Below are 27,043 nucleotides of genomic sequence, written 5' to 3'. Positions count from 1 at the left end.
CAGCCACCTTTCACATCAGACTGAGACCGCCTGGCCCCAGCTGAGTCATCCCGGCACAACCAGTCACCACCGATACCTTGGGAATTTCTCTTTCTGAAGCTGCACAAAGCAACAAAGCACCACCACCACATGGCCCGGGTCATCCTGGCTCCACCATTGTCACTCCACATGGTTTTGCTACGTCAGAACCCACACTACACGGAAGCCGCACTAACGTCGCAGTGGCATAGGACTGTCCTTTGGATGAAATATCCTTCCAGGTTTTGTTTTAACCTAGGGGGTGGGGGTAGGGGTGGTGGGTAGCTAGGTAATATTTTCTGCTATTGTTGGGGATTTTTGTTGTTGTTTCTTTCCATTTTTAGTAAAATTGTTATTTTTCCTTCTTCATTCAGACTCCTCATAATTTTTTACCCTCTCTGTACTGGGGGAAGGGAAATAAGGACCACAACTGTACCTAGGTCACATTACTCTAAAGGGTCTAGTCTTTCCCCGACATCACTGCCAATATAGTTTAAAAATTTCTATCAGCCTCTTGGCCTGTGAGGCATCAGCAGCTCATCAGGACACAGGAACTGTCACTTTCAGTCAGGCTCCATCTACAGACAGACATAGAAGGCAGCCACTGACATATCCATGTTAGGTTTAAGGACAGTGCAAAAGGCTGACAAGGGACTCGTGTCTTCATGGATGACCTGACTCAGTAGTGCCTCTGGCAACTGCAGAATGGCCCTGTTGGGAGGAAAGGGTTAAAAGTGGAAGATTTGGCAAGGAGGCAATAGATATCACTCAAGAGACTTTTGCAGCTGAGAATGTTAGGGAGGAAAAGATCAGTGTGGGAAAATCCCATTTATTACACCTACTGATATTTATCCTCTGCCTGTTTTGAGAAGTAGGATTCCTGAGTAGAGATAACACTTTCTCACAGACATCCTTGAGGTCCCTGCTGGGAGAGAGGGAGACCACAAAAGCACAGGGGAGAACACAGCCTTGAGGTAATGTGCATTTGCTATGGTTGTTGTTACCTAGAGCCCAGGAACAGCCCCTGCATATGTTGTTCAGCCCACTGCTACCTTGCAGTGTAATGTCCCTGTCTGCCAGCAAATAATGGAATAAATCTTTCCTTCACACTGTAGCTGTGGTTCTTGGTTAACCTGCATCTTGGTTAACCTTGGTTAACCTGCATCTATCAATTGTTACAGGCCCATACTGGCTGAGTAAGCAGAACGAGCTCTGATCTGAAGCTTCAACACAGCACACACAGCAGACTCTCCCAGAGACTGGCCTCACTCCCATTTTTAACTCAGATATGGAAATTATATATAAAGGCCTTAGTCTCCCAGGAAAAGGATTATTCCCATTGGGGCACATGTATAACACAGGAGAGTTTATAAAAACAGAAGAAAACATATACCCGCTTTAGCAGCTGTTTTCATTACCCCCAAAGCTTTTATCCAAGATGACTTCCTTCTTAGTTGTTTCTGCCAGCCTGGGGCACCCTATATGTCTGAGAGGCTCAGAGAGAGCTAGAAGGACCTCTTCTTAACAGAACAAAGTACACCAACCTCCAACTTCTACATGTCTTTCTGAAGAGGCAACCTCATTCAGCTTGACGAAAACAAGATGCAACGTCAGGCTGCCACTTCCAGCTGAACAAACTAACATTTAGTCCACACCATGTAATAAGCTAGTTTAAATTTGCCCTCATTTGCCACATCATCAGTGCCCTGTTATTTATATAAATATTCAAAATCTGATTTTGATTGATATTGATTTCACAGTGTTCAGTTTCACTGAATGGTCCTTTCTGCCCATATAATAAAACATGGAATGGGTATGCTTCATTTTGGATTACATTTCACAGCATAAATCTTTTTCAGACCTACAAAACTGAGACATAATCTCATTTTCTACTATGCCGAGCAAAGAAAACAAGAAACTCACTCTGTGATGCAGGCTATTCAAAATGCACACTTCTGGACTGCAGGGTACTGATGATATTTGATCAGTACAGGTGGGTGGTTTGTTTTTCATTTGCTTTTAATAGATTTTGCTAGAATGTGAACTCCAAAAATGAAAAGGCAGCTTTAGAGATAAGGGCACAGAAATTTTTTTAAAAAGTAACCATTTCCATTAAAAAATGTGCTCAAGTTAGTTTCCTGCAGCTCCCAAAGACACTCTAATGCAACTCAAAACAGAAATATTTTCCATATTGCCACTATAAAAGCAAACTAATATAAAATTTAAACTTTTTTTGTGAAAATTTCATAGCAAATTATGCCAAATAATTTACTAAATGCAAGGAGAGAGAATCCCACCCCCCCACAAGCTGCCATTACCATAAGTTCATAGCTACAAAGAATAATTAATTGACTACTTGCCTACCCGTCTCTCACTGTTTACTGAGCACGAGGGATCATGCCTTTGGGGAAAACAGGAATGAACCACACACTCGGAACCAAGTTTCCAGTGTGGTATATCCAGTATAAAGAAGACAGCTCGTAATATACTAAATTCTTAAGAAAATCTGTCCCATAAAAGCTAGAACTGACCCTGTTCCTTAACAAACTTCACTGAGACCCCAGAAACAACTAGGCTGAATAATTCTGCTTCATGTTTTCTGCTATTTTCTTAGAAGATTAGTCAGTTTTTCTGGTTTGGTTTTTTGTTTTCAGAGACAGCTAGCTACACTCTTAAGGACTGTCTGAAGGGGAGTAAAAACAATTTATTCCTGGGAGAGGAGTCACAAGGAATTCCTATATTAGGGTGAATTTGCAGGGATTCCCACTTTAGAAATAGAATTAATAGTTCTCTTCAAACTTGGCATCAAATTGCCCTCAGTCTTCTGAAATTGCTGCACATCTCCCAGCTAAACCAGATCTCTACACTAAACCAAGGGGGGAAAACTAGGGGTCAGTATTGGAGACCTAGCCATTACCATAACTTCCAAGAGCAGGATCTGTACCCAGCTCTAAAAACTACCATTTCTTTCTTCTTACGCCCTTGCCAGAGGGTAGACAGGCGGTGCATTAATAGGGGACCAATTAAAGTAAATGAAGCCAAAAGCAGATAAAAGCTGCACTAAAGCTAGGTGAGCCAAGGTGTTCCTGGCACTGTAAATACTTACAAGTGGTACAGAAGGTAAGAGGAAAAATAAATTAAAAAATAATCTCAAGAATAGATCACTTGTACCTTTGCTGTTTCATTCAGAAATTAATGGCATTTGAGAAAAGTGACACAGATGAAAAAAGATTTAAGATTACTGTAATTACAGCAGTTGTTTAACATTTCTAAGCAGGTCTTTGAATGATCATTTGAGACAAAGCTTAAAGGCAGAGGACTGCTGGTGTTTTGCACCCACTGAATCCACTGAATATTTGCAGCAGCTTAACTGTGGAGACAAAACAGCTGCCCCTCTTCTTTTCATCTGCTATGCCACTGGAAGGCTGGAACAGCATGGATGAACTGGAAGACAACAAAAGGGGTAAAAGGACGAGAAAGAGAGAAAACAGAACCAGGTGTGAAAGAAAATAAGCTAAATGGGAGGGAGAGAAAGAAATATGACAATAGGTTTCAAACAGTCCAAGAAGAGAAAACGTTGCATTCCATCAAGATTAACTCTTCTCTTTTTTTATTTTTAAGTAGTAATTAATAATTAAATTATGAAGAAGAAGCAGCAGACCAGTGTCAGAGCAAAATCTTGACAAGAAAGACAACAGTCCAATGTGACTCAGTTTCTGAAATGTTGCTCTGAATTACCCCATCAAAACACACATGCCTTGGAGGGACACAGTACAGGCCCTCCTGGGCATAATAATGTCTCTCCAGAGACACACACTTTTCTTAAAAGCTAGCCAGAAAACAGGTGTTCACTCTTGCTCATTTGGTTCTTAAGCAGGAGCCCTTGGGGCAAGCTTCTTGGTAGGGGGAGGGATGGTGGGAAGGTTTTCTGCGCTTTCAAATGTGACCTATAGCCCTGAATGTGAACTGAAGAGAAAGGAGCAAGCACTTCAAAACTTGCACTGGAGTCTCCAATACAGCCTTTAAAGCAGATAAACCTCTATCTCCAGAGTCACCATAAGTGTTTGCACAACTGGGGGAAGAAGAGGAAAACAAACAAAAAAAGTACTCTGCTAACCATTATAAATGGTTATAAAATGCTATCCACAAAGCACAGATCCTCCTGCCTTGGTTTACCAAAGCACACTGTGACATTAAACTGTCAGGTTGTTACGGTGCCAGCACCCCAGACACTTTCTCTTTACCTGAATTCCATGAGAGAATTAATGTGCTTTTGTGAAGTGGAAGCTACTCTAGCAAAGAGCCCAACAGAGACTAGCAGCAAAGCCTAAAAGAAAAATAGTTAAAAGGCAAGAAAAGCCGAGCTGCCCACATGTGGCAGTCAGATCCTTTTGAGTAACACAGTACAGGAAAGGTGTTAGAAGAGAACAGAAGGGTCTTAGAGTTGCACTGACGTGGCTGAAGCAAAATGTACACATGTATATTTTTACTAGCAGTAGAGGCATTTGCATTCAAAGGCAAACTCCACAGGGATCCGGACCCTCCTTAAGTCCCTTCACTGTGTGCTACATGCTATAATAGTGCAAAGGAATAGGCCAACATTTCTGATCCTATAAACAATATCCAAAATGCCAATTATAGCAGCAGCCTCAAAACACATACCCTGTACACTGTAGAAGAGAGAAAAGCAGCTGAGGCACAGCTCGGAGGCAAAAAGTACCAGTGATTCCTCAAGGGTCTCAGTACTCTGCTGAGGCTGGGCTAGGCATAAAGCTTGGCTCCAGGGCAATCCAACAGTGTTAGCACCAGAAACTTCCCTGGCTCAACCTGCCCAGGACCAAAAAATTTAGATAGGCAGCAGCTTGTGTGTCACAGTACCTCTGTGCCTACCCAGGTGCTAGAAACTGAGAGTCCACCTGAGGTGCTTGGAGAGTGTTCTTCAGCTGAATGCTAACAACAATACATGAAGTCACCACAATTTCAGCCACTCCCATCATGAATAAGCCACAATAAAAGGTGAAGGAAAGGAAGAAACTGAATAGATCTGCTGGACATCACATAAAAGAAAACGATGATGAAAGTCCATTGAGAGATAAAAGGTTTCCCAGACACTGGCATGACTGTCACACATATAGTTGTCCATCCTGTGGCCAAGTGACATGTGCACACAGACAAAAATACCAGTCTCTTTGGCCAAGATGAGAGGAACTCGGGGATAAAAGAGATGCACTCTATAAAGATGACTAGAAGATGAACTATTCACGTGCCTGCACACATATATGGATTTGATTAAGAATATTACTATGACGAGTACATTGAACACCTGGAAGTAGGGACCGATAGGCTGCAGAGCAATAATAGATAAAAATTCCATACACAAGGGAGTGAGACATGCATGCACAAAGAAACAACAGATTCCCTATAAGAAACATAGATTCCCACTGGATGCAAGTTCTAGGCAGAGAGAAAGAATGTGGTACTGGGGACCAGCCATGAGTACAACAGCGAGAGACACGTACTGAAAGAGGCTTGGAGGTCAGGGAGGCTGCAAGCTGAACAATGAAGAATGCCAACTATCCCTATGTGTATGTGCTGTATAAGATATGAAGCTACACATTTAAACACACAAATAATTGCCTTGCAAAGCAATTACTCAGAAAATGCGCAAGAGGCAAAGCAATTCCTGAGTTCGTTCTGAGGAATGTGCAGGATCTGGTTTCAAACACTGGAAAGATTCATTCTGCCATGCCCCTGATACATTAAGCTGCAAGAGCAGCAGCAGTACCATATCCTATTGCATACAACTGAGTTTTCTTTAAGGGAGATGGAAAAAAAAAAAAAAAGGCAGCTATTAAAAAAAAATAAACCCCAAAGATATAAGTCAACAGTTAAAGTGTTTGCAGGTGGCAAGAACACTGTAGTGAAAGGCTCACTAAATTAATATTTAACATTTTGTTATTCAATTATTCTAACAAAAAAAAAAAAAAAAGATTTAATTCTTTGGCAATTTAAAGACATGTCCATCTAGGAAATATATTTAAAAAAATAAAAATCAAACCAACTCCACTCCCCACATCCCCCACTGCCATATTTTATGTAAGATTATAGTGAGCAGCAAAAAATGCTTTTGAGGAACAACTTGCTAAACAGGCATAAAAGCAGTTACTCTTTTCTCAGGAGTAGGAGGTAGTACCATTAATTAATGCATAAATGGAGTGACCAAAGAAGAGATCACAACAAAAAAACTAAATTCTCTGCATCTCCCTTTCACACTGTTCCATCATCTGCAACACTGTGTGCTCACAGCCCAGAAGGCCAACCACATCCTGGGCTGCATCAAAATCAGCATGGCCAGCAGGTCAAGGGAGGTGATTATGACCCTTTATTCTTGTGAGACCCCACTTGGAGTTCTGCTTCCAGCTCTGGGGTCCTCAGCATAAAAAGGACACAGACCTGTCAGAGCGAGGTCCAGAGGAGGACCAGCAAGATGATCAAAGCGTTGGAGCCCTTATTAAGAAAGGCTGAGACAGCTAGGGTTGCTCCACCTGAAGAAGAGATGGCTCTGGGGAGACATTATAGCAGCCTTCCAGTACCTTAAGGGGGCCTATAAAAACAAGGGAGAGGAACTTTTTATATGCACAAATGCAGATGTGATAGGACAAGGGCTAACAGTTTTACACGGAAAGTGGGCAGGTTTAGTATAGATGTTAGGAAGAAATTCTTTATTCAGAGGGTGGTGAAGCACTGGAACAGGCTGACCAGAGAAGCTTTAGATGCCCCATCCCTGGAAGTGTTCAAGATCAGATTGGATGGTGGTCTGAGCAACCTGGTCTAATGAGTGGTACCCCTGCCTTTGGCAGGAGGGTTGGACACTAGATGATCTTTAAGGTCCCTTCCAACCCAAGCTATTCTCTGAGTATATTATCTCTTTAGGATTTACAGGAGTAACTCCAGAGGAATTATCTCAAACTGAATTTCAGTAAAATTTTGTAATACAAAATTAACACAGAGAAAATTAACACTGGCTAGTTACCAGCACCAGATGGTCTTTACCCACAAATTAAACAGAGCTCAAGTATGACACAGCCAAATTGTTAACTGCAGTAACCCCTTACTGAAAATAACACCATTCTTTTACAAAGTCATGACTCTTGAACCTATTGGATTTTTTGAGGAGGTTTATAAGCATGTGCATAATGAAGACCCCAAAACCCAAAACAAACAAACAAACAAACATCACATTTCTTGGTTAAGTTGCAAAGGAAAAAAAAAAAGAGAAAAAAAAGGTACTCAAATGGATAAAAAAAGTTTAAAAGATAAGCTAGGAACTGTCTCACTGCAGGCAGGTCATAGTGTAGTTCAAAATACACTTGATCTCAAGTGATCTCAAAGAACTGATAAGGTAGGTTACTGATACTGAATTATTGAAGGCTTTAAAGAAACAAACTGCAGAGAGCTCCAGACAGACCTCATGATACTGGTGACCTCATGACTGACTAGTGAAAAAATGGAAAATGAAATTCAGTGTTGAGTATACAGCGACTGAGAAAATAAGAAGTCCCATACTGCATTCACAGTGATTGAATCTGAACTGTCTAGCACTAGAAATGAAAGATCACTGCATTAAAAACTATGAAAATGTTAACTGAGTGATTTAAAACAGCCAAAACCACCAAACGAGTATCAGAAGTTATCAAGGTTGTGCTGGTTTTGGCTGGGGCAGAATTAATTTTCTTCTTACTGGCTAGTATGGGACTAAGTTTTGGATTTGTACTGCACACAGGGTTGATGATACAGAGATGTTTCCGCTATTGCTGAGCACTGCTTACACAGATCAAGGCCTCTTATGCTTCTCATACTGCTGCACGGGCAAAGAAACTGAGTGTAATTGGAAGTTGGGAGGAGACACAGCCAGGAAAGGCGACCCAAATTGACCAAAGGGATATTCCATGCTCAGTATGTAAAGTGAGGGGAAGAAGGAGGGAGAAGGGGACATTTGGAGTGATTGTGTTTGTCTTCCCAAGTAACCCCTACCCATGATGAGACCCTGCTCTCCTGGCAAGGGCTGAACACCTGCCCGCCCATGGGAAGAACTGAATTAATTCCTTGTTTTGCTTTGCTTGTTTGTGTGGCCTTTGCTCTCCCTATTAAGCTGCCTTTATCTCAATCCATAAGTTTTCCAGCTTTTCCCCTTGCAATCTACTGGATTCTACTGGTGGGGAAGGGAGTAGGCGGCTGCGTGCAGCTTGGCTGCTGGCTGGGGTCAAACCATGGCAAAGCTACAGAGAACACCAAAATTACTGTCTCACCAAACAGATTGTTGCACCTTCTGGTAAGATATGAGTGCAAGGTATGTTTCTGATTTCTCCTAACCTGAGAAGAATAACAGAGCAGAATAAGTTCACAAAGGGCAGTAAAGACGACCAGTGTTCTGCAATGGCTTCCACACATAAGACAGTCTCTGACCAGAGAAGGGGACTACCTAAAAGTACACCACAAGTAGCATGGCAAAGGTAAATACGTTAACTGGGCAAAGTCCCTTCCAAAGGGACAACACACAGTTATGCTTTGAAACTTACTCCCATAGGATGTAGTGAATGCCAAGAGTTTATAGGGGTTCAAAAGCAGTTATGAAAAATAGTGAAAGTAAGCCTCATTAGGCCTCATTACCTCAGTAAACCTCAGGCACATGGTGTGATTCCTGGGGCTGTCCCATGCAGGGCCAGGAGTTGGACTTTAATGGTCCTAGTGAGTCCCTTCCAACTCAGGATATTCTGTGATTCTGTAATGGCTACTGAACGCAAGGATGCCACATGTAAATCACAAGCTTACTGGAAAAGCATACTAGGGAACTAAGACTCTCTGCTTGTTCTGTGCTTTGGTCCTTCCTTAAGCATCTGCTGTAGACCACCAGCAGAGATAGGCAGATAATAAAACTAAAGAGACCTTCAACCTAGCCAAATGCAGTTGTTCTTACTGCCTACACATTTGGTTGGAAAACTCCACATTTGATTCTAAGACCAGGTGGTGAGAGGCTGAGATGGCAGGTCAATGCACATGTGTACACACAAACTGAGAGGGTAGATAGGAACTTCATCAAAGCTTTCCAAGCCCAGTGACATCATGCTGAGGCAGCCAGTGCTAATTACTCTGTCAATTCTGCTAATGGCATGAATGAGGTCATGTCCCTCCAAAAATAGGCAAACACTTCACAGTCACTGAACAATGCCTGAGAAGCAGCGCATCATCCTTCAACACAGCATGCATACACACTTCTAGCAACAACCAACTCCTACACATACGTAGAGACTCCCTGCGCTCAGGAATGCCTTTTGGAACATCCCTCAAGAACACCAGCTTCTCTTTAAAACACATTTGTTTGAATGGCTAAGCATTCTGGGGTTACATAGATGAATATTATTTCTGGCCTTTTCCTCCAAACATAATGTAGATGAAGCACACTGGCACAGAAAGAAACACCATAGAGGGTGGACCTCTTTTTTACCAACTGCTTTTTAAAGAGTAAGAGGAGTAAAATTATCTAAAAGTAAGGGAGGAGACAAATGAAGAATAGGCACACTAAACAGGATTGCTTACACCAAGAGCGTCTTAAAGGAATTTTCAGGAAGTTATTTTGTAACCTTAAGGACATCTCACCACTGCACAGACTGGAGACAGCACCTAATAGGCAGACCTGGGATACCAGTCCTGTCATCAGCAGCATATTTAATTATGCAGTTTAGTTATACAGTTTATGCACTAATTGTTTTTTCCTAGAATCAAGTAAGTGTTTTTAGATGTTACTGTGCCACAGCCACAAGTGTTCTGGGAGAATAACACCAGCTTTACCAATGGTGTATCACTGGCTTAGCAAGTATTTCTTTACTACCTCAATTCCTCTTTACAATGATCCAAGAGGATTTTATATAAGCAACTTAGAAATTACTTGGAAAAAGTTCAGAGCAGAATATTGCAATCCCATGTATTCTATTCATACACCCAAAACACCCACATTGTGGTTGTACAGAAAAAATCTAATTATGCTGAGCTTTCACAATATTTTCATTATTCCCAACAGCAACAGCATTCAAAGAGAAAAATTAGCCAATTTAAAAAGAAACAAGAAAAAGAAAAAAACCCTCTCAAACTCACAAAATTCTCATGCCTGCCCTTGAGTGCTGGTAACACCACCTACAGGAAAACATGTCCTCATTGCTGTGGCTGGGAATGTGGGTATTTCCTTCTGATTCTTCCTAGAAGACCTGAGGTGAAACAGTTCTGCATGGATGACAGAAATACGTGGTCTAAAGACTTGGCTGTCACATTTTCTCAACTTGGACAGAACTGGAATAAATAAAAATCCTCTTCTGAAATACTCCATTTCATGTTCACATACTAGCCTATCATTAACAATACTTTTAACAATTAGATTTTTATTAACCAAAAAACCCCAAAATATGAACTGAGTAATTCTCTCACAATTTCCTCTACCACCTAGCTAAGAAGAAATGTAAGAAAAATCACCATCAGCTCCCGGCAGAGATCTACAAAAATAAAAATACACCATCTTTGTAGGAAAAAAAATGGAACAATTAAAAAAGATTTTGCATAGTATGTTTTCTGAACTACTTTTTGCAAAAACACAACTGAATTCCTAACTATGTCAGAATTGTCTGCTCTCTCATTGCTAAACATGATAAGGAAATTTTTTTTTTTCTGTTCAAAATGGCATATTAAAAGCACCAGCAGACAGCCCACCATAGCCCACAAAAAAAATGCTTATTTCAAGATCAAATGTTTTAAACAAAAACAGCATTCCAGATGCATGTCACCTGGTTGCAGTCACGAAAGCAGAATGATGCACTGAATGAGGCCAATACACAGCAGGCAGACTGGAATACTGAAGTGGGCACCTCTCAGCTCTACCTTTCACAGACATGCAAAGCCTGACAGGAGTCTCAGCGCTGCTTCACCTACTCAGGCTCTGGTTCCTGCTGGAAGAAACTCCATTTGCACATGCTGAATGAGCTTCTGGCAGACTGTAGCAGAGGAGGAACATCCAGAAAAAGGGCTCAGAAGCTCGTTTGCCTTACAACTTACAGAGCACAAGGTGGGAACACACTAGAATATAATCAAGACAACTAAATTAGGTTAGACACAGGTAAATTTCAACTAATCCAAAAATCAGAAGGCAAGATTTAAAACAAATAATTCTTCTTGTGTCAGGGGGAAAAGTTAATAAGCAAGAAACCAGATTCCAGTTGCTAATCCAACACAGCTCAGGATCTGGAACCTCAGACATGTAATTCCAAGCAATCGTTTATTCTGAATCATTTGGAGTGTGTTGTACATCTGCATGCTGATAATCAGCAAGAGGATACTCCAGTAATCCACGCAAGCTTGTGATTCTCTGCTATACAAAGCTCTCTATCCTCACAGTTCCACTGTGTCCAGCGATACATCAGGTACATACCGCATGACCAACCATAGGCATGAGAAAAACACATTCAATTAAATGCATGACTTCAGGAAGCAGAAGAACTCTTAGTGCAGCTGACAGGATAGATGGCATGAAAGCAGACAGGAACACATGGGTGACCACTAGTACAGATCAAGTATATATAATTACAGTGCTGTACAGCATCACAGAATAGTTTAGGTTGGAAAAGACCTCTACGATCATTGAGCGAAACCCTTAACCCAGCACTGCCATGTTCACCACATGAACATGGTTCATGCTGACCCAGTTCCCAAGTGCTACATCTACATGTTTTTTGAGCGCTTCCAGAGGTGGAGATTCTACCCCTTGCCTGGCAGCCTGTTACAATGCCTAACCACCCTTTCAGTGAAGGAATTTCTCCCGGTATCCAATCCAAATCTTCCCTGGACATTTCCCCGTGTTCTGTTGCTGGTTATCTGGCAGAAGAGACCAACCCTCATCTGTCTTCATTCAGGTAGTTACAGTGTCTGATAAGGTCTCCCCTGGGGAGTACCAAAGGTACTGTTTTACGTTCAGCAAGCCCGTACTCGGCGGGGGAGGAGATCTCTCCCGGCAGCCCGGGGCGCTCCGAGCGGAGCAGAGCGCGGCCCGGCACCGCCACCTGCCGCCGCCCCGCCGCCGACAAGGCAACACAAACAGCGGCAAAGCGCGGCTGCGGCAGGCCGGGGTCAGGCCAGGACACCGAGCTACAGCCGCCCGTGGCAGCCTTCAGGGATTTCTCCCCACGAGGGTGGCCCGCGGACGCGGAATGGAGAGGCGAGTGCTGCAGGGCTGACCCTCCGCCTCTCCCCGACGGGCAGCGAATGACACCGGAGGGCAAACACACGCCCAAGTTATAGCCAGGTGGCAGTTTCACCGCTCCGAAGGCACGGGGAATCAATCCCTCGGGAAAGCAGCACAGAAGTGACTGACCTGCAGGACCTGATCTAGTGACACAGCATGGGAGCTCACCGCTCATGGGAACCGAGCCAGCTCACTTTCAAGAGTAACCGCATTACAGAGGCATAACAAGTAGCATTACAGAGGCATAATGGTAACACAGAGGGCAAAGCTCATTTGGCAGGGAAAAACAGAGAGACTTCTGCTCTCTCTCATGCCAGTGGGCATTGGCTATTTGTTTTACAGTGCCAGAGGGAGAACGAAGGATCCTTTCAGTAATCCCAAAAGGTACTATCACAGAGTGGTAATATCTGCAGGGCTTTTGAACCACAACCACCACCACCACCACCACCTCCATATGATTCAGAACAGAGGCTCTGAATGGCAAGTTATATTTCCACAACAGTTTGAAACCTGCATGTGAAGGCTGTCCTTTGACACTATCCAGTTTTAGATCTGATTAGGAATGGATGAAGGTAATTTTCTACAGCCCTAAAAGCAGAGAGAAGGGAGGTACTTCCACCTACCTCCTCACCTGCATCAATGCCATCAGCTGTGGGTAGAGGTCAGGCTGGGAAGGTGCTCAGTTAGTTGCTCAGTCTATAAGGAGGGAATGGAGATGAGTTGTGCTAACCAGAAATTACAGAGAAGCTGCACCACACAAGCCAGCCAAGGAGGACAACTGTAGCTTCAGCAACAATCACCCACATCATGTCAGCAAAGAAGATTCAAAAAGCAGAAGGCAACACAAGCAAATACTTCCTCAGGCCTCCAAATACCCACTGCCAATTCCCACTGGCTGGCTGTGAGCTCTAAGCACAGTCTTCCTCCACAGCTAGAGCATGTATACGTCTCTCCCGATTCTGTTCTGGTACCTAAGTAAAAGTAGAGCTTATGCTGTTTTCTTCCCTTTGAACTAAAGACTCATAGTACCTAGTTTCATGAAGCTCACAGAAGATTTTTTTTTTTTGAGACATTCCCTCCCTCCCATTCCATTTGCCAAAAATGACTGCAGTCTGCCAACAGACTCAAAAGTAATTAGAGGAAGACACACACAAAGCAGCAAGATTACCCCAGATAAATTTCCTTTGGAAAGCAAGCTAAAAATTACAGCATTGTATTTATTAAAGGAGTCCCCTGTAGTCATATTCATGATTGCCATATTGATGTTCTTGGCAATATAGCAGATTTTTAAATTATTTTTGAAGGATCATATTTGGTTTCTACAAATCAGGTTGATTTCACCCCTTCTAGCCGCAGGTCAGTCATTTATGAACATTTTTCCCATTTGTTAAATGGGAATGATAAGTACTTATCTGCCTCAGATGTGGTCTGTGTGAAAACACAAACAGTGGTCTGAATATCTTTAAAGCACTGCTCTACATTAAAAAAAATTATTATATATATTGCCTTAAGTTTAGCAATTAGGTTCTGAATGGCTGCAATCTTTCAAAAACAGAAGTACAATGTGTGATACAGAGGAAATCATTCATTTAGCAATATTTTGCCAAGTTAACTTGCTTCTGCAATTTATCTCAATACTTAGGAAAACAGTGTATTTTACTGGACAGTTCCATTCCTTTTAAGAATGTCTGACAAAGAAATAATGCACTGGAAAAAGTTTCAAGCAAGCCTTTCTCAAACATCTCCTTTTCTGTTGGTGCTCACCGCATAAAAGTGCATCTCCTTACCCTTGAATTCATCTCAGTCATGGCACTGCATAGTAAAAGCCCAATGGAAACTCAGCCACTCTTTCCAGACACATTCATCCTCCTGCTCCCTACTGCCTTCTTGATGCCTCACTGGTCCACTCACAGATGCTGCTTGTTGAGTTGCAACGTGAGATAAACCTGCCATGATGCTTCCTGCCTTGCTGCTGCTAACATAGGGGGCAGGTGGTTGGGATGACACCTTTCTTCCTGGCATCCGTGAATATCCAGGGATATGCCTGTGCTTCACACAAGGTGGGGAAGTACCGGAGGCTATGGAAAATGAGTGCAAACTCTGCAGTCTTTGAAGTCAAACAGAAAGTGCAAAAAAGGTGTCTACACCCCATACAAGCACCGTGGACCTTTCCCCTCCCTCCCCCCTCCTCCAATATACATCAGAAGATGATTTTTTGAGCACAAAACCATCCTTACACGTTCCACCACATTCAGGCAGCGGTAAGAGGGGCATTGCCTGCTTCTCTACTCCTTCTTTTCCACCATCCCTGTTGCTCTGCAGGCACAGAGTTGCACACTTAGCGTGCAAATCATTAACGGTGCCAAAAAAACTTGTGTATGTGTTTCCCAAGTCATCAGCCAAACGATGATGGGCTGCCAAATTACCCCAATAAGCAACCCAGCAACACTGTCTTTTTAATTATAAAAGATTCTTATCAACCTATCTGAATGTGATTTGGATTTCTCCCTTGTGTCCTAATTTAGTTCTAAGGAATTAAGAGCCATTATTCTTGATAAATGCTGAGAAGGCTGCTGTTCCTTCACGTATACCCAGTAATTGTTATATTATGTATTTAGCTAAGGTGTAGCGTGATTGCACCGAAGTTCAGAACTTCTAGCTAGTTATTTCCTTTTCCAGCAGGCATTTATGTTGCAGGACCCTTTCTAACTTATCAGTGTTTCTCATCATACACAAAGCTACAAGCTATCTACAAAGGTGTAAAGTGTGAAATTAAAAAATAACCATTGCTTAGTGTCAATTGCGTATGTTTCACAGACAAATATAAGAATTCAAATGAGAAAAGAAGTCAGAAAAAAACAACATTTAATTATAAAAGAGCTTTTTAAATTAAAAAAAAAAAAAAAGAGATAATGGCACTAAACCAGAAACAAAGTTATTTAAAAGATCATAGCCACAGGGCAGTTGCAATTTTATACTGAAACTGTACAGCTGTTCCTATCATCTGCACTTTGCTCCTGATTAAAATAACATCTAGAGTTCCAGTAACAAGTAATCTTTTACAGAACTATAATGTACTATGAAAACACATTTCATTTTTGTATTACATGACAAAAAACTTTATATTTATTATATTAGATTTATAAATGTTTACCTAAGCACTGTACTGGTTTTCTACTCTACTTAATCCTTACATTTGAAGAACAGGGAGTGTGGCTTGTTCTCTTGACAAAAGTGATTTGTCCTAGTGGATTTGCCCATAGTGGCACAGCACTATACCATGTAGAAGTACCCAACTAGATGGAGCATTGAGGGCAGTACAGTCACATTAAAACAATTTTCTGTTCTACTCATCCTGCTTTTCAGAATCAGTCAGTGCTTCTTTTTCATATGAAGACAGACTTCAGCTTTAAAAAACAATAAATACTCATGCCCCCAAAATTGTTCATATGCTGCGGATAGCTAATCAGTAGATGTCTAATTTTTCTATGACCTTTCAGAGTTCTGTTTCACTGCTTGTATAAAAAGGGAGAATTCTAGTGGTTGCTCTGTCAACACAGTCAGGGCCCCTATCCAAAGCTCAGCAGAAAGGTCTTTTATTTCTTTAATCATCTTTGATTATGAAAAGAATGTAATTCAGTCCTTGATTGTATGTAGAATATTCCCTATGAGGTCAATATAAATTCTGTGTGTGCATTGAAAGCATGTATTTAATTCCAAGGATATAATTTCACAGTAGTTATTTCAGTTAGCACGCAGGTGTAAGCACTTAAGCACAGCTGAGCTAGTTTACAAATAAATTGTAAAGCGGTACACAAGTTAGTGAGCCCAAAGTATTGCTGGGGGAGTGGGGCTTTGGAGCTCCAGGCCACAGTTCTTTGTGCTGCAACAAGTCACATCAGTCTATACCTCATTATCACTAAATTCCATGGGGAGCTTTCAGTCCTTCCCTGCAAAGAGATGGATTTGCAATAGTTCTCCATTGGACTATTAATTTTGGAAGTGGTTTACACAGCATCTATCAGCATCAGGGAAATCAGAATTCGACTTCTAGCCTCATCCAGGATAGACCAGACAGACAGCTGATGGTAGGTAACATCCGAAAAGTCTACGTGAACTCCACAGTAGACCCTTACACTGGTTTTCAGAGAAAGGTATGGTGGTTTGCTACCTATGAAATTTAGACTACAGTTTCCTTCCACAGTTATTTTACTCTTCCTGAAAGATTTTATTGTGCTAGTAATTGAAAAATTTTGGCAGTTCACAAAATTGAGTCTATCATATTTCCAAAAAACCTGAAACCAGGGTATGTAACATGGCTGCACATCACTGCTGAAAAACCTAAAAGTCCTTCTAGCACATGACAATAAGCCAGAAAGGACAATGCCAAGAGTGGTGAGCTTTAAAAATTACTCACTTTGTCACATGATCCTTTCTCTCTTTCCTTCTTTTTTCTTTTTTTTTTTTTTTAATATTCTCAAGAGTACAATCAACCAGAATAACATTATTTTAAAGATCTAGCAAAAAAAGCTGAACAGAAAGCATTTTCACAGTTGTTTTTAAGTGGTTTTCATCAAACTTTAAAATTAGGACTTCCGAAGACAAAATATATTGCATTGTAGTTGTCTCCTGTGAAATTCACACTTATTTGGGAAATTCATATGCCTGGGTTTAGGTATTTTTAATACTGTACCATTCAGAAGTGCTGATCACGATTTGGTCCTCTATTGTACTAGCACTGAAAAGACCTATGTGAATGCAAAATTCTACACAAACAGATTGTAAATCTCTAATATAAAGAGGATAAACACCTGTTTGAAAAATAAATTCTTCTGCGATAAGAACTACCAGATGGGAGGTAGATTAGTGCCATTAAAATATTTAAGGTACTTATGCTTGTTTCAAATATAAGTGGGAAAACTGTGCTATCTCCAAGATTTTGCTGCAAGTAAAATTGGTTATCACTGCTGAGTTTCCATCACTTTTTTTTTTTTAACTGGATAACGTTCTATTAATATAAATAATGGTTGAATGCTGAAAGGACATACTATCCCTTTGAAACATTCAGCCTTACAACTTAAGTCCACAGGTCGTTTTTTTTGCCATTGGTCGTGAGCTTAGCTCTGCTTAGGTTTTATAACCCACTCAGCATTTGGGTTGAGCTGGTATAGGTCCTTCATGTAGGTATCATCATCAAGGCAGCGTTCCCCTAGAAATATAAGAGATATGTGGTTACATCGGTACCAAAAAAGAAAGGAATCAACTTTCAACGGTCCTGTCACTGTTTTACTTCATTTAGGTTTTCAAGGTGTCTCTGTGGTATTAAACAAAGGACAACACATGTAAAAGCTGTAAGTAATCTTACCCTACCCATCTGCCTTGAGGAAGAAGGGGGACAGGAGGAAAAAGGAAGAAGAGTAGGGGCTGTGCCATGTCTGTGGCACATTCTAGGTCCGATTCTTCACACAGACCATACAGATGGAAGATCCCCTTTGTGAAGATTTCGGAAAAAAGGAGCAATGCCCTGGTCCTCTCATGGGCAAATAAGAGGTTCACATTTGCATAGAAGCCCATTAAAATTTCAGGTTATTTTTCCCTTTTTAAGTGCTAAGTTTGTGCAAGGTTTGTCCTTGCTAAAGAGGTGTTACTCCCCATCCTGGTCCTGCTATTCTGTTCTGCACAGCACTTGTAATAGTTTCTGTCCTAGAAGGAAAAAAGTAGTACACTGTTCTTGGTACGTTACAAGCAATTAATTTATGCATAGTAGCTATGATGAAAATAGCGTATGCTGATCCATCAAGATCTGCATGTTCTTCCATTCTCCTACAGGCAAAGCATTATGCCATGCATCTGCAGCTCTACATCACAGCCCCTCTTCAACTCCACCGGTCAGTGCTTTGCCAGGTCCCTATCTAGCCAGTCCCAGTCACAAAGCAGGGACAGAAGTCCTGTTCAGTATCCTGAAGACCTAAAGTGTATGAATACTCAAAAAATGTCTGAAGACTTCAGTGGCTCCATCTGCTAGAGGATAGGATCGCAGCATTGTGCATGTTACAATTATGAGCCAAATTGTATGGATGTGAGTGTATCATAAGCCCACCGAGTCTTCTCACTTTGGGCTTCCTCTGCACGAGTCAGTCACATCGAGCAGAGAGAGACAAATGGCAAAGGTCAGGACAGCTGGTTTACTTAAGCCTGTACAGTAGGTTACAGTCTGGGAGTTTCTCTTATCTCAACTGAGAGTATTAATAAAGACTAGTATTTGTAAGGGATGATTAAAGTTTAAATTGTCTGGAAGTAAACCATTCAGACAGAGAAAACATCTAAGCTTTCTAATCTATTCCATAACGAATCAGCAACTAGCTGTGTATTTTCTCTAAGAGAAATACAATTTCTGTCACATGTTTAAAGCAATAGTATGTTGTTTCAGTTTCACTGGAATTCCGTTACAAAATCTTTCTTTCTGCAATGATTACTCTTATGTACAATAAACAAGATATTCCTCTGCTTTAAAAAACTTTTACATCTGGGATCACAACCTTCTTTAACAGGCACAGAAAATGTACATACGTACTGGATATGTAAGAGAACATACAATACATTAATTTGGCCTCCAGCTATCTTAGCAACTTCTTTTTCACCACCCGACTTAGTAAAAACACTGAAAAGTGTATGTTGCAGTAAAAAAAGGGAAGTCCTGTTTTTAATTGAGTCTTTTTGTTGAGACACAGATACAAAAACTTGATTTGTAACAGTGATCAGGTAAAATGAAAAAATGCTAGAAGTAGCAATTTACATACAGGATTTAAACTTCCAGAGCACAGAAGTACTGCACGGAATTTTATAACTTCAAATAAAGTTTAGCAGGTCACAGTTAGCAACAGAAAAGTAAATATAAGTCCAATCCAATATTGGTTTCGTTTTTGCATTTTTTCCTGAGCACATGAAAAATACTGTGATTAGAAACTGATTCCTAATGAAAAAACTCTCTTGCATTCATCAAAGAAAATTTCAGAACTGTGTTCAGAATTATCCTTGGCATTAACCTTGCCGATCTGCTACTTACTTTAATCAAGAGAGCCTGGAATAGACAGAGCAAGAAAGACTAAGTGTTGGAAAATTTTATCACTAGATCGTCCTTCCGGTTGAGCATTTTTTCCCCCAAAGGAACCTGCAAGCAATGCTCAAATGCACAGTAAGAAGGACTGTAAGTTCACTTCTTATCCCTCAAAACAAAGAGATGAATAAAATGAACTTCAAGTACCTTTCTATCCAACATTTTTGTGCTTCTTCACTGTACATACATATTAGGAACATCTGTTTTAGCTGCCATCTTTCTCTGGGACAGATAATAAGCTACTACTAATATAATGATCACACCAACATCTCTGCTGCCTTCTTCACAAGGTTAACTGTCTGCCTTAGTGTCAGCGAGAACAAGAGACATGAATAAAAATGCAACCACAGCGAAGCCCGTGGACAATGTACCAAGGAATCCTATTCTAGCAAAATAAGTTGTTCAGAAGCCATTCTTACCAATATTTCCTCCTATTTCATAAAGAAAGACCTCTTCTTTGTTGAGTGTTTGGACGTTTCCACTGTAAGGAACAAAGCACAGTGAGCGACGATACTGCAAAAGAGCCTGTAGATCATCCACTTAGACATGTCTGGGAAAAATTATGCTAATTAACATCAGCAGTGTACCTGTCACAAATTGCTTGTGTGTATACTTACTGATAGTCAGTGAACAAGAATACCCTTGCATGCTAGTGCAAATGAGCAATACACTACAGAAAGGGTAAAATAAGATAAATGTGAAGAAACTGCAGGGTTTAGAAAAGAATCTCATTGTTAACAGTAAGTAGCCTGATATTTATCCTCTGATTTTTTTTTTCACTGCTGCTGCAGAAATAAGTATTCCCCTCAAACACTGCATATTTCAGAAAAAGTCTTATAGTTGGGTGGGAGAAACCACATTCTTGCTTGTTTTAATTGTACTGAATTGAAAGAAGTAAAAAACAGACAGTGGAAGAATAAAGTGCCTATACTACAAAAGGATTCTATTGTTCTCACTGTTTAATAGTAATAATATATGCTAAGGCACAGCCAGAAAATAACTTTTTGACAAAAATGTAAACCTAAAAACAGCATTTGGGAAAAAGGAGCTTCTTATTCTCATCTAGTGCACCATATTATTGCTTTAGCTAAATAGTTACATATGATGATATATGATACATATGACATATATATGATATACATGTGTGTTTTTTATTTTTATTAAAACTCCCCTTCTAAATGGATTTGGATGACTAAAACTTAGCTTTCCTTTTAAATCATTGCATGTGCATGACATTTGCACATCATTATACCTCAATGCCTATTATATTGCTATGTATCAATGCATGATTTTACAGAACATTTACTTTCTCCTTTCCTCATTTCTTTGTTTGCTAGACTTATTTTCTTGGAGTTCCCTTCTGTCTTTTTCCCAGAAAATTACAAAACTATTCCTGATCCATCAAATTAAATAGCAATGTTTTACTAACAGCAGTCATGTATTCCTTAAGGCTTCATGAGCTTTAATGGCATTAGAAGCGTTCAGTTAATTCCTCAAGCATGTGTTTTGATGCCTACATTCAGCCAAAAAATTCATGAACTGACCAGGACTTGAAGTACTTTAAAACTTTTTTTCTTGATATAATAAATGAAAAGACACTTCTCTCCAAACAAAACAAAAATACCTTTTCTGGCTGAGAAACCTGGCTACTATATCACCGGCTTTCAGTTCTTCTGTCAGCTGTATTGCCATGGAAACTTTCGAAAGATGAGGCGCTTGCACCCGTATCACTCCCTGAGGAACATCAGTCTGCAAAGAAATAATGGTGTTGGAACAAAGCTGCTAGCAGCTGGCTTTGATGAGCTCCTCAAAATACAGTATGGAATAAGTAACTAAGTACAATGCTCTGTACTTCACTATCTACTACACTTCGCTACAAAAATATGATAACTACACAGTAATTCAGTAAATTACAAGAGACCTTCAAAGCTGTTTTTAACAACAGGGAGAACTTCAGAACAGTAGTGCTTAATTATTTTTCAAAGACGTTATGAATAACAGTAACAATTATGCTATATTAAGAACACACTCTGGTATGATAAGAAGCGTGTGAGATAGACATGGAAAAGTCTTGCTGTAGGCATGGAAGCCAGGCAATGGCCCTGCACCACCCCTCTGCTAAAACTTCCAGAAGAAACCTTTCCAGTTTCATTTAACCTGAACTTCATGCCAAAAAAAAAGAAATCACAAAGCACATTTAGGTGATTCCTCTTTCCTCTTCATAAGTTTCTAGGTTTTTTTAAACAGATATTCACTACTGCAGCTTCTTCTTCCTGTATTTTATTCTCTAGAATATATTCAGCTAGCCAACCCACAGGGCTGACTATATAATGGATTTGTATTTTATTTCAACCCACAAGTCCTGGATGATGAATATCAATCATATTAGCTACAGAGAAGGAGGGCTCCAAAGAACAGTTTTTCTGTTCAACTTGCAGGTACATGACATTTGAAGTTACAAAAGGCACAATTTATTTGTGAATAAGGTCCTAATTTCTGTTCCTGGAAATCTCAAGGTAATTTTTCTATTCATATTACATCATCATTTACCAAATGTACTCACTTGGATAGGAAAAGAAAGTAAGAGTCTCAGTACTCAAGGTTGATTATGACAGTTCATTCTCTTCTTTCCCACCCCACCCCCCACCATTTACTCAATTGCAAAGCTGAACATTTCTTCTTCCATAATCAATGAACAAGTTTGGGCACCTGTGATTCTAGAACAACTTCTCTGAAGCCATCAGTGTTAAATGAATATAGAACAAGCATAAACGTGAGCAGAATCAGAAGGACAGTTTCCTGAGAAAGCTGAAGGTTCATTACTATACAAATGAAGAGTTATGGTAAGTAATTTTAACCAAACAATCCTTCTATGTCTAGTCTTATTATTTATTGATTTAAAAATATTAGACATAATTCCTATTTCTGTCTAAAGCATTAAGAAACATCATACTGATAATTTGCTATGGAGTAATCATGGAATCAAAGGTTCATAAGACTGCAGGAGATCTCCATGAGATCTCCCCTAGATTTATCCCTAAATTTGTCCAATCTGTTCTTTAGGGACTCCACTGATGGAAAAAGTGTCCCCAGCTATCCGCTAGGAAGCTAACTCCTGCTTAAAAATTTTTTGCCTCTTTCCAAACTTCTGGGATCCTGGCAAAACGAAATTTTTATGGCTGAAATGGTTATTCACAGACATCCCTAGCTGGTTGTTCACCAAATTCAGCAGAGTACATTTAAATTGGCTTTCATTTTTGTATACAGATTTTTAACATTCTGTCTCAGTTGATTTTAATGGGGTTTTTACAACTTTCAGCTGGATAACTTCTTTTAATATATACAGCAGGCATATGATAAATTAGTCAAAAAAAACCCTTCTTGAAGTAAATGAGAGAAAGACCAAAAAATGTCCACAGAGCTCCAACATTATGGTCACAGATCAAACAGAATAATTACTTTGTTTATTCAGACAAAATCATTATTAGCTCAGTTAATGAATGCATTTTGCCACTTTCACCTCCTTCATTTACAGAAGAAATCATGCTCAGCTGCACAATATGTTCATGCTGCCAAACTAGAGAGAGAACAGAATCTGACCATCCCCTACCCCATTCACTGTGCTAGTTAGTGGGAAAAAAAATGTGACCCATAACATTTAGGAACAGAATCACAGAAGGGCCTATTCTCCTCACAGCACAGCTCAAAACATCCAAGTTAGGGGCTCCACATCATGGTGTATAAGCCATGTACCTATTAGATCATTGACAATAAACTAGAGAGTGGTCACCTACACTATTCAGTTCACGAGTTCCCTCTGCTGCCTCACAGGCTCTTTCAGGATGAGATTTAAAACACTGCAGCCTCTGGCTGAATTAGAAAAACTCTCAAGAAAAAACATGAAGAAGGTACATACTTAATTGACAGAAAATACTGGCCTACAATGCTTCATCTGCAGGAGGCAGAGCAGTCACCTGTGAGGCACTCATCTTCTTTCAAACCCCTTCTTGTCCAAGGGACTTGAATCTATATATCACAAAAGAACAGCAGCTGCCTGGTTATAGGATCTGGAGTGGGCCACCTCCAGATTCTCCTATTACATTTTGCATGACACACTTGTATCAGGTTAGATGAAGAGAGAAATTAAGTGACTATGCAGTATTTTCAGTAATGATGGAATATTATATATAATTATTAAATGTGTGAATTATACCAAGCCAGAATGGGACAAGAACAAAACTGATTTTCAAAAGGATCTTGCTACATGGGAGGCAAAGTCTGAAAAAAAATGTAAAACAGTTATTCTCTTTGAGTTGCAAAATATTGCACCTATTTTGGGACAAAAAACTGCAAAACTAGGCAAAGAGAAATGATTTAGCAGGTAGCAATTTTTTTTAGTAAATAATTTGGCACTGCAGTGAGCAACAAATTTAGCAAGAGTCAGAAATGTTATTCTGTGTAAATTCAAACAGGTTATACAAACCTGTCAGTATAGAAGGTTTGGGATACAATGGTTTTACTAACCTATAGCAGCTAAATCCAGTAGCATTGCACTGTGCTGTTAACATGACTGCTCCTTTCTTTGGAACAATTGCAACATACAAAGAAATACAATGACAGATGGTATAAATCAGGCTAAAGCTAGTGGGTAAATTTCCAGTCCTGAGGGCATCTTTCTTTGAGCATTATGCAGCCCAACACCACCAGAAAAAATCCCTAACACTGACTGGGAGCCATAGGTATGCACAGGTATCTCAAGAAGCAATTAACCCTCACAAGCTCTCTAATATTAACCAATCTCAGCACTGTACAGAGATCTCACCTGCAGTTTGCAGTAAATGCTATTTAACCTCAGTCTTTAAGATGGAAATGTGATTGATAGAGAGGCCTCATCAGAGATAAGATGAAATTTTATCCAAATGAGCTGCTATTAAGAAGGCAGATACTGAGTTATTTATGGAGAGTATGAAAGTGACTCAAGCTCTGTCCATCTATGTTTAATCATATGGGGCGCCACAGCAAGTGGGAGAACATGGCAACTTTTCCTTAGATTTTATTCAGCTGCACACAAGATAATTAGCTTTCAAAAGTTGCAAAGTTTTCACTGGAGCAGAGATTGACCCCAAGTCTGGGTGCCTCGCTTGCCATCTAATAGTGAAATGCAGTTCAGGAACTGCACAGGAAAAATCACCTGAATTTTAAATTAAAGCAGAATAAATTGGAAATTGGGGGGTGGGGGGGAAACTCGACAAATTTTCCTTAAAGAATGAATGTATAAAATTGTCATTCACAATGAAGCATAATCAATTTGTTAATATGATTTTAAGAGTAACATCTTCCCAGGCACCCAAAATGACTGAATGCTTCAAATAAGCATGAAGGATTTGTGAAAAATTGTACCATTTAATTTTGAAGCAAATCCCTACAGAATTCTACAGCTTAAAGAAAATTATTGAATAGTAACTTTACATTTACATTTGAGTAAGAATGTATTACATGAGGCTTCAGTTCTAACTCCCCAGTGGATTGAAAAGGCATAATTTACTCTAAAAGACCTCAGACCTAACTCCCTAGTGGATTAAAAATGCATATCTTACTCTAGAAGACCAACAGCGCTGAATTACAAAAAAATCCAATATCTGAACTTGCAACAGCATTTTCCTACTCCAGTGTATTTGCTGTTATTTCTATGATGAACACAGGATGGCAGCATTAAGTGTCATCTCATCATAACTCAACTGAACTGAATTCAAAGAATTCTTTTCTTATTAGACTGAGAAAAACAAATGCCAGTGTTTAATGAGCTTTATGCAAGTCTTCATTCTGCATACAGATTCCTTCAAATAGACAAGATACGAAAGTAAGGCAAAGTGATGCCTGGGGAATTAATTAATGTTGGACATTAAGATATGTGTCAAATATTGCATACAAAATGAGGTCGGAACACTGAAATGTAAGTCTCCAGCAAATTCTGGATATAATTGTTCAAATAATCCAGCTATGTACACATTAAAAAAAAAAAAAAAAAGAAGGCAGCATAGCAGATTTGAGGGATAAGATAACATGAAATATTCATTTGCCTTTTTTTTTTTTTTTTGCCTAAAAGCTTAAAAAAATGCCTTTATGAGAATATGGCAACGGGTTTTTTTGTAACGGTCTGACATATACACGCATGATAAGCAAGCCGCGGACTGCTCATAGCGCTGAATTTCTACCAGCGACCACAAGATGTCTCTACCTCACCAGAATCTTCACTGTGACTCCAACCCTCAAGGGAGTATTTTCATACCACCCAAATCTGATATGTATTCATTATGTTACTAGGATACACGTATTTTTCGTTACTTGTTTGTATATTTAAACAAACTTTGGAGTAATTTATAGGCTAATAAGTTTCAAAAAATTGTAGTTTCTAACCCCACTGAAATAATAAATAATTTCAATGTACATGATATGTATTTTTTAAGCTTTTGATGTCAGTAGGAACAGATCAACTAATATCTTTCTGAACCACAGGAGAAATTAACATTATAATGCCACAGGTTTGGTTTTTTTTATTTTAAAGAATATGTGAAGTGTGTTGTGCTGAAACTTCTGCCTTAACATCACTGATGGATCTGGCAGAAGTTAATTAATTACCTAATGGAGAGGTTTTGAACTGTAGATTATATACACTGGAGTAAGTTGGCAGTAGACACTTGGATAATAGCTGCATAAGAGACAGCTTATCAGTTTTTTACATTTGTTTCATTCTTTGGGGTTTCTTGGGTTGGGCAGGTTGTGTGTGTTCTAGCTAAAGATTGAGACAAAGAGTTCAGTGGTTGGGGAACTTCTGTAGATGGAAGAATCATTAAAACATAAATTTGTTTCCAAATACTATTAAATACAATATAGTTAAATCTAGATATTTAGTTTTTAAGTAAACACAAGATCTGCTGTGACTTCCATTGTGCAGCATGGCATCTAAACATGGGTAGAGTAATACCGAGTCTTGTCACAACACTTATTTTCTCCCCTACTTCCTCATATATTTTTCTTTCAACCTTTGGGATATAATTTTTCAGAATAGAAATATTTTGAGAAATCTGAGAAAACAAAAGAAACCCCTGTACAGTTCTCTAAATGTGTCATGCTGGTAACCCACAAACTATGAAACCCACATTAACCTTCTATCTATTAAAATCTATTAAAATTCTCAGTTAAATAAATGTAGATATCCTCTCTGCCATTTCCACTATACATTATGGTCTTATTAATAAAGTGTTTCAGATGCATGCTTCCTTACATCATTAGGAGTCTTCTCCTGTTTCTCATGCTTTTCCCGGTCATATGCCATCTTTTTCAGAAGTTTCTTCATAGCTTTGTCCTTTTTCTCCTTCTTCTGTCTTTCAGTGTTCTGTTTTCTCACTTGGTTAACAATAAACTTAGGAATCTAGGTGAATATAGATAGTAAGTATGAATAGCTACATAATTTTCTTAAGTAACTAAGTTATCAAAACTTTGTAAATGGACAAATTATCAGGCAGAACTCAAAAAACAGTATTTATTTCCAGTAATAATTACAGATTCAAATAATATAAAACTGTGAAAGAGTGTTAAACCAAGCTATTTGTGTGGAGGGAAAA

The 27,043-nt window shown here is 39.6% G+C and overlaps 1 protein-coding gene across 3 annotated transcripts in view; it reads right to left on the bottom strand.

The window, feature by feature from the left end:
- Window positions 1-15,149: 15,149 nt before the first annotated feature.
- Window positions 15,150-27,043, bottom strand: part of ARHGAP18 (Rho GTPase activating protein 18) — a 96,667-nt gene continuing 84,773 nt past the window's right edge. For all 3 annotated transcript variants that reach the window (XM_050314733.1, XM_050314732.1, XM_050314734.1), the window contains exons 12-15: window positions 26,704-26,850; window positions 21,043-21,167; window positions 19,838-19,899; window positions 15,150-17,510 (exon numbers count right to left, since the gene is read on the bottom strand). In XM_050314733.1, coding sequence (XP_050170690.1) covers window positions 17,419-17,510; window positions 19,838-19,899; window positions 21,043-21,167; window positions 26,704-26,850 — 426 coding nt within the window. In that variant the 3' untranslated portion in view covers window positions 15,150-17,418. The remainder of the gene's footprint in view (window positions 17,511-19,837; window positions 19,900-21,042; window positions 21,168-26,703; window positions 26,851-27,043) is intronic.

This window comes from Myiozetetes cayanensis, unplaced genomic scaffold (genome assembly GCF_022539395.1).
Source record: "Myiozetetes cayanensis isolate MyiCay16 unplaced genomic scaffold, myiCay2020 scf2-11, whole genome shotgun sequence".
NCBI lineage: Eukaryota > Metazoa > Chordata > Aves > Passeriformes > Tyrannidae > Myiozetetes > Myiozetetes cayanensis.
The sequence above is the reverse complement of the archived record's forward strand: the minus strand, read 5'-3'. Positions and strand labels throughout refer to the sequence as shown.